This window comes from Neolamprologus brichardi, chromosome 7 (assembly GCF_056152115.1).
Source record: "Neolamprologus brichardi isolate AB-2024 chromosome 7, ASM5615211v1, whole genome shotgun sequence".
Lineage (NCBI taxonomy): Eukaryota > Metazoa > Chordata > Actinopteri > Cichliformes > Cichlidae > Neolamprologus > Neolamprologus brichardi.
Window position 1 is genome coordinate 34,137,508 of NC_142110.1, and position 12,482 is coordinate 34,149,989.

A 12,482-nucleotide genomic window follows, 5' to 3' on the forward strand; every position below is an offset into this window, starting at 1 on the left:
GCGACTGAGTTGCTTGAGTCAAGGCCATCCAAATGGTCTTTTTGTGGACACCGTGAGAAGGATTTTATTCTGTTCTTATAAATGAATGACGACACTGTTATGTTGATGTTGAAGGTCTTTTGGGGTCAGTGGGTTGTGAGTGTAACGAAGGCGAGTGGAGGCTGTTCAATTATAGCTGAAACGGCAGCCTAACATGTGTCCTACTGCTCAATGGCAATTACTTTACATCCGAGGTTATTCTGTCCAGTTAAAATAAACCTTTTGTTTATCATTGAATCAACCACTTTCTTGAAAACAGCAGAAAGTATTTTTCCACACGGCGACAGTTATCACCTGTCTGGTAAACCATAAAACAGCGTTTCATTGCATTTCACATCCTAATGACGGCTTGCCACCTGTCATCGCAGCCATCTTAACTTAGTGCCACCATTGTGCTTCTAGCTTCAGTGCCCAATGACTTCTCATTAAAACATGCGCCAAAACAAACCAGCGACCCCAGCCCTCAGCTTTTCATCAGAATTTGTTCGCTGAATGCTTCCTGTCTGGCTCTGCCCCTCCCCCTCCTCACTCCTTCTTGGTAACTTCCTGTCTTTGTCAACCTCGTCTGAGTCAGCCACAGAAGAAACACTCACATGGGGATGGTGGGCCTTGTGCACTGTAGACTTCACAGACAGCAGTTCACTACTCAGGAATGCTCGGGCTAACAAACCATTCATCCATTTGTAGAACAGGACACTTTGCTACTTCGGTTACCTCATTACTGACACTTCAAGACAAGTCAGCGTCACGGAAACAGTAGGAATAAACACTGGGAAAGATGTTTTGACAGGCTCCAGTACATAGACAGATCTTGACAATGTTACACAGTAATACAGTTAAGACGTCACCTGATTTTTAATATATTAATGGTTGTAATGGCTGAGTTGGCACAACCTGCAATCATAAACATTATTGGTATAAATTCTACTGGCACAAAGGTCAGCATGTAAACATGAGGAAATTCTTCTATTTTTTTTCTAATAAAATAATGTTTATTCAGCTGATCTTTCCCTTAAGCTGAACACTGGTGTCAGCAAACATGGCCTTTAATGTACACCACCAAGTTTGTGCAGACTTGAATGAATGCCATGAAACCTGATAGACTTTAAAAGCCAATATATATTTTTTATAAAGTTTTTTTTAGTTTTTTTGTTACAAAAGGTGAAAAAACTAAAATATCAACACAGATATTTAGATATTTTATACAGTTAGTACATGCATAGTTTTTAAAAAGTCATGGAGCATTTAGGGTTGATCATTTTATTAGAAAATTCTATATAACTGCAGTATATCCATTTCAAATAATGTGATAAATACTAGTTGATTTTGTCATAAGTAATAGTACCAGACACTAAATGTATTTTTTTCCAATCTTGGCTCAATCAAGTAAAAGTGTTTACATGTTCTGAGTCAGGAAACACTACCTTGCAGGAATGGGGTCAGCTTAACCCACCACACCTTGGCTCCACTGATGATGCAGAAGCAGAAGACAGCAGGCTTTGGATATTCTGGAAATAAAAGTTGTGTTTGGGCTAAAGGCCACATTGATTTTCTGCACCATGTTGTAGTACAAAGTGGTGTTGCTTGAAAGTAGAGCCAAGCTGTAGCACAACTTTAGCCGATATCTTGTCAACATAGGTGTTTTTGACAAAGTAACAGCAGTTGGTTCTTCACATTCTGTTTTAATGAAACATTCTGTGATATTTTGAATGTATTTTTAAAGACAGAAATTTACAATATGTAATTTTAATGAAAGCCTAGTTGGAAAAAAAAACTGTAAATCACTTCTTTAATTACAAAGGACTGCTTCTTTCTTGTTGGCAACAGAGAAAACACAACTGAAACATTGGTCACTTTTATTGAAAGGGGGAACTGCTCTGAATAACAAGCTGCTAATTACAGGGATGTTTTATTCCACACACCTGTTTATACTGTTGTGTGGGATGCATGACTTTCCGCACTCAGTCCTTTTATGCTCCGACCTTGACAATAAGTGAGAGAAGCCGCGCTTGACTTCAGCTCCGGGTGTATTTTCATCACACCAGCTACAAGATAAGAACAAACTTCCTAAAAAATGCACGCATGCGGCCGAGTGCTTTCTGAGCCGTTTCTATTGTCCTGTCAACTGCGAGGGGCTGTAACCATAGCAACCATATGAATCTGTCCTTCAACAAACCAGCTACTTCCTGTTTTGAGAGATGACACACTCCAGGAACCGTGACTGAATATACCGCTGACCAAAATTAGACTCCCAGACTGTCCCACAGAGTGACTCAGATGTGATGGAAACGGTTTTTGTTGGTGTTGCAGAAACTGTTGCGATAAAGCAGCACCACACCCTTTATTCTGCACTACAAAGACATCATCCAGCACCCAATTACTAAGACACTTTTCAGTCTGCTGAGTATTCTCATGAATAGAGAAAGGATGATATCTTGTTTCTCAACTTTTGCCCATTTCTTCCCTGCCCCCGACAGGTCTGCCGGAGAACTGCACTGTTAAGACGCCGGCATTCACCGACGCTGTGAGACTCCACAGACAAGCCCGAGGACAATACGGGACCTGGGATATGATGTGTGGAACACCACCACAGGTTAATCACAAATAAATCACAATACCACACATTTCCACAGCACCTACAATGAGTTATAGATATTTTATATACTTTGTGACAGTAAATAGTGTGAGCTGGAGAGTCACTTTGAGCCGCAGTACCACTCTGACCAGAATCTTCAACACACAGAACTGGTTAATGTGCTGGGAAACAGAACAAGGACTACTGGCAGTCCAAGAAGCCTATAAGACTGTTTTTGGAGAGGATGCGGAAGACTGGCACAAAAGTAACTAGCAGTAGGGAAAATATTTAGGCCTGAGGCTAACTGCTTAATCACTAGTAAGTGGATCGTGGGCATCCTTCTCTTAAATAGATTAAAAATGCTGAATGAGTCACAAAATGCAGTTGGGCAGCAGTCAATATACCTGGCTGACTTGTCCAAGTCAGACATTATCCCATAGTTTTATTTGGCCCCCAAAAATCAGGTGTTTCGATGAGTGGGGTTTATTTTTTAAATCATTTCTGTTAAAATGGCTTTTGTCAAGTCAGGCAACACAGAAACTAACTGCTGAAAATGCTGACCCGTAATCATAAACCTTTTGTACACTACATAATGCCACAACCTGGGTAAACCCTTTACCAGTGGCTGACGTTGCTTGTGGATGTTAAATTAACATAAATACATGTGAAAAAACTCCAGCCGGGGCACAAAGAATGAATGATAAGTGCCTCATTTCAGGAAGTTTAACTCTGCTCACAGATTCTGTCAGGGAACAGTTTTCCGGGGCCACACCTTAATTTCTTTCTGTGCCGCTGCTCTGACACCAACTCAAAATAACAAGACTGCTGCAGGTTATGGTTAAAAGACATTTTCAGGAGCAATTAATCTTTCTCTGCGAGTAGCTCAGAGTGCAGGTCAGGGCTATAGGTGAAGCTGTTGAGAGGCCACGATGACAAATGAAACACACACCCTCTCCTAGCATCAGAGAGCAAGAATGCACCTACACAAATCCTTCAAAGAGGCCAAAAACACCTCAACCCACATACCAGCAATTACAAGGACCTAGTCTCAGTCTTTGCCAGAGCCGAGTACAGCCCTGTGTTTATGGCAGCCACCTTTTAGCTATAAACACTTTCAGTCTAAATGTCAGTTTAATATTTAGTTTTCCTGAACATTACAGTGTTTACTCCATGCCACATGGACACTGAATAGAAATGTGATATAGATGTAGGTTGGGCTTTTCTACTGTTAAGGGGCCAAATGTTCCTTTTATTTCAGTCTAACAGAGACGCTGGCATTAAGGCTCATGCACGTAATGCTACAAATACTTTGGATAAACATCTATAGGGAATTAAGAGAGAAATACAGCCAGTTTATGCAACCACTTTTATCCTTTGCTACAAAAACCAACCATAAAATAATTCTGAAAAAAACCTTTAACACAGTCAGTGCCTCCAGGTAAAATTTCCTCGTTGTTCCATTATGTAAAGTTCAATGTTTTCAGGCCTAATTTCCAAGTAGAGATGGAGCACCATGGGTAATACAAAGGAATCCTTTGTATGGGTTCAAATATTTTCTTAATTGAAACAGATGGCAGGGTTATGTCTCCAGGGTATTTATTGAGATGTAGTCAATCATTTTTCTGATTCCTATTATATAGCTTGGCTTTTTACATTTATTATAAGGGAAAATAATGAAGCAAACACTCACCAGTACTTCTGTGGTTATGATTAACCTTCCACTAATAAAAGCCATGCACCGTGATGCCAAACGGGCTGTTTGAATTTTCTAAAGCAACTTAAAAACATTAACTTCTACTTAAGACCAGTGTTGTCACTGAGCCAGTAGGAAATGTCTCAGAGGGGGGGGGCGGGTGACAAAATCTGCCCCAACACTCATTATATTCAAACAATCCAAGTAGCTGTGTGAAAACAACAAGCAGTGAATGCAGCACACAGGTAGCTGGAAGCGGCATTAACAGAGAACCATCAACAAGCCTTAAAGCATGAAACAGGCTCACTGGGGAAATATAAGTTGACCATAACTGAGCCATTGTCATTGTTATTAGTGGTGTGTGCTGTTAGCTTTATGGTTTACTTGCAGGCCTACAAACGCAAACAGAGGCAATGAATACAGTTTGCAAGCAAACATTTACTGACCTTGTTGAACTCATGGAGGCACAGAGAGCCTAAAAAAACCCTCCAGGTGTCGTTCAAACTTCACTGGTGATACAGCCAGAACATCAAACCAGTTCTCCCACAGAACAGGCCTCCAGCTCATATTGCTGGAGGACTAACTCCTCAATGAAATGCTACGTTAGCAACAGCAGATTAGCATAAAGGATCAAATCAGAGGGGCAGGGCTTTAGTGGTTTAAATTCAAGGCCTTTCACAAAAGGGCCAGAGTTACCATGGTAACTAATTGCAGGTATATGTCTAGGCTAGCTATGAGGGTTTTGATTTGTACTGTATTTCAAATATTTCTCTGGCAGTGTGCTAGTGCTAGTTTTTGGCAGCATCCCTTTAAAAATATCCAATTTTAACTTACTACAGTAAATATAGAGACAAACATGGAATAACACCCCAAATAACATCAAATGTTTGGTCTAAATGTAGCTTGTACTTGTAATTTTGACTCCGACTGCCTCATCTCGCTCTGGTTTATGAAATTCGGGCTACATCTGACCTGGTGTCGCACTTTATACGTGACTGCATTTGTATCCCACATTTTAACCAAAGACGCAGACAGAACAGCAGTTGAAATAACAGTTAACAGCTTGAACCGTTATTGCGACAGAAAAAGCAAAGACCTTTACTTTCCATTAATGCTTGCTGTACTAAGAGGATAACTTCTTTCATTTTAATCTTGATATCAGTGAGCCTGTTTGAGGTTGAATAGGGTCGGCTTTTATGGCCTTGTAAATTTAAAGTCAAGTTATACAGTGAAGGATAACATATCAGCAATCAATAGAGCAAATACACTACAGAAAAAAAACGCTGCTGGATTTCGGGCTACAACATATCTGTTATTTGTAAAGCCCGCTGCGTGGAAAATCTTTGCTGCTTTTGTCTGGCTGTTCATTACCCAGCAACATAGCCATCATCAAATATTTAGTTTAGCTTAGTTAAAGCATCATGGAGGATCTGAGCTTCGTGAGTGTTTGTCAGTTGTGAGGGCAGTGCCAGTAAAAGCAGCCTTCCTGCCTCCCAGTGTCCCACTGTGTTCATGTAGCCATACAGGAAAGAGGAGCTTATTTTTAGGCTCAATTTTTTTGTTTTTCTTTAGCTGGTCAGCATATAGTAACTATATCATCATGTTAGCTGTGGACAGGCAGATGATTTCATAACTCATAGTATGACATTTTTGCAAGTCAATCTAATTATAAATCTAAAAGCATTTATTCTACGTGTTGTGTGTGCGCAGATTTTGGCTAATCTGGTGATGGAGACCCTCCACCCTGACATAAGAAACATGATCGTCCCTCGCCTGAAGGGGAAGATGCAGCAGAGGCAGAAGAACTGGATGCTGGTGAGTTTCTGTCAATCTGTACAGTAAACTTGTAAAAAACACACAAGTCAACCAGTGCAAACCATTTATGCTCTTGAACTCCTCCAGATATCGGATGCCGTGTACAAGCAGGTGTTGACTCAGACCACCGGGCAGTACCAAGCTCTGGTTGAAGCCTGCGAGGCCCAGAGAGGCCCACTAGACGCCAGGCTGCGGACCGATATGGACCAGATCATCACGTCTAAAGAACATGTCAGCAGCAAGATCCGAGGTATCAGCAGGAAGATATTCCAGTTTCAGCTGTCACAGACATAAAAAGTACCCCAGCTAGATTTCCGTACACTGCCTCAGTTTACATCCTCACTGGTGTGTATGCAGGATGCTGTTGAAAATGGTTCACTCGGTACTCGCTGTGACTTGACACGTAACCCCCTCGATCACAGATGTGTGCTTTATTGTTCGCCCACTATTTGACTCTGTGACATGTAGCTGTGGATTCTCTGAATCAGCGGTTTTGGCAGAGAGGAGTGATTAGTCTGATCACCGCATGCTCAAAATTCTGAAAACCCTTTTTGGACATTTAGTAACAGGTCCTGTAACTCTGTAACTAAACCTCCCTCCTTAGCAGGCATTTTCCACTTCTTCTGGCGTTTGCACATTGTTGTCACAGCTTGTTTTGCCCACTGTAACTCACATATTGTTTGGCGTGCTGAGCTCTAAAGCAGCAGAGTACCCGGTCTTTGGCGCAGGCTGGTTGTTTCCTTCGTGTGTACCATTTCCCACTGAGCTCCCACTGAGTGGAGGAACTGCATTCCTTCACCAGCACTGCAAAGGCCATTTCTGACTTTGTAAATCAACTGAGCAAAATAACAAAGGGTTATGTAAGGGATGTGAGGCTTATGCATAGCTTCATCAGGTGTAACTGTAGCTATGATTTATTTTTATATTTATATTTTTTAGCATCTGCAGTTGCATTGCGTTACACTGGGTAGAAAAACCATAAAACAAAAGGTGTGGCCCTTCCATGGAAGCAGCATTAATGTGTTTACTTAAATGTCACCACATGCATACCAACCATTTCAACGACCAAATAATATCTCTGATATTGTTGTGACTTTCTAGCACAGCTCATTTGAAGTCGGTGCCACACCTTTGTTTTTCTTGTCATCAGCATGCGTCGCTTGTTTACAAGCTTCAGTAACTAACTACTTTTTCCCCCTTCTTCCATCCTTCATCTATTGCTTCTGTTGTGCAGCTCTAGTGCTTCCAAAAGCAGAGCAGATCCTGCGGACCAACATCCAGCCCTACATCAACTCCATTTTGGAGGCGCTGATGGACCCCACCAGCCGAGGTTTTGCCGAGGTCAGGGATGTTTTCTTCAGGGAGATGGTGGAGATAAGCAAGAACTCACTCAACGGAGGGGGCAAAGAAAAAATGGGAGAGGTTAGTGCCTGAAAAGGCATGTCCAACCTGCGTTATCCTAAATCAGAAGTCAGCCTTTTGTTGTTAACTTTCCCTCCTTGGGTCAGTTGCACTCACCACATTGCTCTTGTCTCTCTTTCTTTCAGAACATGGAAAGGCTGTCAATGCTTGCCTTCCATCCAGTGAAAATGCAGAGCTGCTACGAGAAGGTGGAAGAGCTCAACCTGGAGGGACTGCAGCAGAGGTTCGACGTCTCCAGTCCATCTGTGTTCATCAGCAGGGCTCAGATCCTTATGAGGGAGGTAAGATGCAACAACCCTCCTCTGTAATATGATGGGAAATATTAGTTTTAATCACACACTCCTGTCAGGATCTCTGACAACACTCCCTGCTCCTCAGTAAGCTATAATACAGCAGCATCCACACTACCTCTGCTGAATTGTCTACCGCCACCTGCTGGCCAAAAAAAGAATATGCAATTTGAATCTGAGTTGTGGCACACCTAACCTTTTTATAATGATTTCATTTTGACAGCAAATGGACAATGCAGTGTACACATTTGAACAGCTGCTTAACCAGTCCTTAGAGGCCCAGGGAGACAGTGACATGTGCAAGATCACCCAGAGATGCCAGGACAGAGTTCTCAAGGTAAAACATGAACACATGGAAAGATCAAAAGAGACGGTTAAATAAACATATATATTTTTTAAAATGATTCTTATATTGCTCACAGTTTTCAGATAAGATATTCCAGGAAAAACCTGTTTGTGTTAATGATGTTTGAGTCGATCAAAGTTCAAATGAACTCAAAGCAGGTTAATTTGATGACTGTCTAAAGAGGAGTGGATTTTACAGCAGCACAGAATAAGTGTTGAAAGGTCTGAATCGCTAAAGGTAATTCATGTCCTTAAGCTATGTTTGTGTTTCTGGTTTTTCCTGTCAGAAATATGACTATGACAGCAGCACGGTGCGCAAGAAGTTCTTCAGGGAGGCTCTGCTGCAGATCATCATCCCCTACATGCTGCAGCAGCTCGCGCCATCCTGCTCACCTGTGAGTAACACTTGAAATAAAAGTGAATGAACTGTCTTACAAACTTCTCCTTACATATAATTACATATAATTTATGGGATTTATAGGATAAAAACTGTAAATAATAAAACACAAGCGGCATACAATATATGAGTGGGTTGCAAAAGTAGAAAATTTAGTACCTATGAATCACCAAAGCAGCAAATGTACATTTGAGGAAAAAAGGCAAAATAAACAGTTTTTGCAAGTGCATAAATATAGAGTTCATAGGGAAAATAAACAAAAATAAAAAAAACCTGTTGTCATCCTGTTTCCCCATCCTATTTACTTCATCAATATGATGCTTGTGTCTAATCTAGAACCAGTCCCATGACTACCAAAAGAAATTCAGTGATTAATCCGTCCTGATTTTTGTCTCACAATAGCGTTCAGTTTCAAAACTAGAAGACTAGTTCTTATAAATCACTTAAAGAACAGGTTTTGAACTGGCACCAGAACTAGCGACAATCACTGAATCACGTCGGTGGAAAAAGAGGTAGCGTAGTTAAATGGCTGCCCACTAGGCAGACGTGTTTCTAAAAGGAATTTTTGCCATGAGTAATGCTTGAAGCTTTTTTGTGAGCTGAGCAGTTTTCAGTCATATTTCAGCCCAGCCCAGAGAACAAAATGACTGTCTATTAGAAGTTAGTGAGGGGGATCTCCTCCTCTGCAAACCTTTGGAGTATCCCAAAAACTGCTGCAATGGTCATCAAAAGATGTCTTTACTGATAAAATACAGACTCGTCATTAAGGGTATAGGGAGCACGTAAATGTCGTCTTTATGAGGGAAAAAAAGAGTTGAGGATGCATTTAAAGAGCATTTTTGAGAGTTATGATTTCAGCCTCACCTGCTGACCAACTAAAAGGATTGGTGCTAGAAACGACATCCTGATCTTATTTGAATTCTGTTTCCTTAGGAGCTGCCTCGTTTCAAGGAGCTAATCTTTGAGGACTTCTCGCGTTTTCTGTTGATAGAAAATATGTTTGAGGAAGTGGTGCTGCAGTCTGTCTCCAAAGACATAATGATGGGTAAGGGCCAGGATCAAGATTTAGAAACAGTTTTTATGATGATGGCATCAATGGATAGCTGCAGTAATAACATGCCTTACCTTTTCCCCCCTGTGTCCAGCTGTAAAGGAGGCAGCTGTGCAGAGGAGGCATAACCTCTACAGGGACAGCATCATTCTGACCAACAGCGACCCCAACCTGCACCTGCTTGGGGAAAACCCCCAGGTGGACTGGGCCACCAAATTTGGCGGTGATGAGCCGGAGGGCTCTGTCAGCAGTGCAGATGAAGGAAGGGGTTTTGGGAGAAAACGCAAGCAGGTGGTGTCAATGATACAGCTGGATGGGGTGCCTCTGCCCTATGAGTCCTGCTTGGAGGTCCCAGGGGTGGAGCTGATCCCTGAGGAGGATGCTGAGAGCAAAGAGGAGGAGAATGAGGAGGACCAGTTGGGAAAAGCAGAGAACCTCGGCCCCAAGTCTCCTGATAGCGTGAATGAAATCAGGGACTTGATTAATCCGGTGGTTGAGGTGGTGGTGCCAGTGTCCAAGGAGGAGCAGAGTGAAGTCACCAACAAAACAGAGGCGACCACTGGCAGCATCACCGTGGAGGATGGGGTCGAGGAGGACGTGACTGTGGTGGAGACTGTTCCAAAGGGGTCTCAGCGAGAGAAGACATCCCCACAAGCAATCCTCCAGCAGCTGGTAGCGAGCAAGAAGCAGGAAGTTGATAAGGAGGAAGCAGCCATCCAGAACGCCATCGAGGAGCTAGAGATAGCAGTGCAGGAAGATGAAAGTGAACAGATTACAGAGATCTCTGCAGCCGAATCAGATAATGAGTCCTCCCCACCACTGGTTACAGACTCCAGCTCACGTGAGGACAGCGGCTTCCAGTCACCCACCAGCGAGGGACCAGTTGACAGTGAGCCTCAGCCAATCACAAATGGTCTGAATGGAGAGGAAAAGATCGTTGACCCTGTAGAAGTGGAGGTTGTTTTATCATAAGAAGACATTCCTCCGAATAAACTGGAGAAACCTGCAGAGACGAATGGCAGCATGCATAAATATTGAGAAGCTGAATGAATATGGATTGTATTTAAGGGGTTAAATATGCCTTTTCTTTGTTGCTGTTGATATTGCACACTCCAGAACCCAGTCCTCCAGTTTTTTGACACATATATTTGGTGATTGGTGAGTGTAGACTTTCTTCATAAGTCATATCCAATCCAAGTTTTGGTTTTTTTTGTAATAGCAGGAAATAATTTGAATATCTGTAACATTAAATGCTCTTGTAATTACAACTTACTCTTTACTGCATGTAATCGGAGCCTTGCCTAATGTTCTTAGCCTCTATCTGGTCAGCAGGGGGTGCTACAGCAATACTTTCTTCTTCATCCTGATCTGTATTTATCTATTTTTTTGTAAAATGTTACTTTACAAGTGTGCAATTTGTTTACTTTATGGCCTTTATGTTTCAATGCATTTCAGTACAAACAGGCAGGGAATGTTAAATACATCTACAGTAACTTTAAAACAAAGGTTGTCTTTTTTAAAAACATTTAAAAAAATAAAGCTTCTTGTAGTTTCTTGAAGAACCATCAACAGCTCTGGAGGAAGCCCGCTTGATTATTAGAAGGAAAACTTAATCTTGGCTTCTAGTGATTCTAGTTTATATCACTTGCATCAAATATTACATCTTTTATTTAAAATCATCCATCTAACATCATACACACTGCTGTAGTGATCTCAAGCTGTAAATTTAGCTTGTTTTATGTGACAACAGATAATAGGTTTTAATTCCAGTCTGTTTGGCAACCCTACAGATAACCGTTTATTTTAAGAGGGTATAATTTGTTTATAGTTTCTATGAGTGGTTTTATGAAAAGAACTTGTTAATTTGGTACTAAAGGGGGGGAATTGAAGCGCTGTATGTGCACAACAGTATGAATGTTGTTGAATTTAATGTTTTTGCCTGATTCTGCCCTGATCAGACCTGCTATGTACTAACTGAAAGACTCAAGGTTAGACCTGCGTGCAATTTACATTTTAACACCCAATAACATTTTTTTTTTAATTCATAAGAGCAACAGAACTTACACATTGTCAATCGTTACTTTTCGAAAAGACAACACCTGTCTTTAGACCATCGATTCCCTTTGAAAAAAGGGAAAACAGGGCAGAAGGAGGCAAAAGCAATTAGAAAAATGTAGAAAAATGGGTTTTTAACTATGGTAAGAAATGATTAAACATTGGGTTGATAGTCCATGTATTACAGAATGTCCATATTTAGCCCTTTTCTGTGTGTGAGACACTGACCAAGTCGTATTTTTCATTAAATCCTGAGCAGTTAATTTAATATTAATGTAACCATTTTATCTAGTCAGGACCCAGATTCATTATTTCCAATGGAGGGCTACCTTGTTTTTATTTATTATAAAACCTGTGTGGATTATAACATTCAGGTGTAAACAGTTTTTTCCTGTTTGTTGTACTTACGTTTACTTAAAATATGTATTGAAATGGATGAATAAAAAAACCCAAAAAAAAACCAAAGCACAAAACACTTTATCGGCTTCATTCTTTTTCTCTTTATTCTTTTTTTCAGAGACAAAAAACAAAGAAGCCATCACCAAAAAAAAAAATCTTATTGATATGCAACAGTAAATAAAGCAGTTGAACAAATCTGTATAAGCCTTTAGTGTCAGTGATTTACTTAATCAGTTAAAAAAAAAAATTACCAAAAGACAGGAACTTCTGAAACATGTTTCAACTGTCAGCTTCAAGGCACTTTGCTTTTCTGATTGTGGTTAAACAATTGCTACAGAACCACATGACCATGAATAATAACAAACCAAGATGACCTTTCACAAGGTTTTACAAGCGAGAAT

General features: G+C 40.9%; 1 protein-coding gene across 1 annotated transcript in view; it reads left to right on the plus strand.

The window, feature by feature from the left end:
* niban2a (niban apoptosis regulator 2a) overlaps nucleotides 1-12,155 on the plus strand; it is a 29,658-nt gene extending 17,503 nt beyond the window's left edge. The window contains exons 6-14 of the mRNA XM_006803520.3: nucleotides 2,517-2,632; nucleotides 6,018-6,122; nucleotides 6,210-6,372; nucleotides 7,357-7,544; nucleotides 7,670-7,825; nucleotides 8,058-8,171; nucleotides 8,467-8,574; nucleotides 9,510-9,621; nucleotides 9,722-12,155. Coding sequence (XP_006803583.2) covers nucleotides 2,517-2,632; nucleotides 6,018-6,122; nucleotides 6,210-6,372; nucleotides 7,357-7,544; nucleotides 7,670-7,825; nucleotides 8,058-8,171; nucleotides 8,467-8,574; nucleotides 9,510-9,621; nucleotides 9,722-10,599 — 1,940 coding nt within the window. The 3' untranslated portion in view covers nucleotides 10,600-12,155. The remainder of the gene's footprint in view (nucleotides 1-2,516; nucleotides 2,633-6,017; nucleotides 6,123-6,209; nucleotides 6,373-7,356; nucleotides 7,545-7,669; nucleotides 7,826-8,057; nucleotides 8,172-8,466; nucleotides 8,575-9,509; nucleotides 9,622-9,721) is intronic.
* Nucleotides 12,156-12,482: the final 327 nt, after the last annotated feature.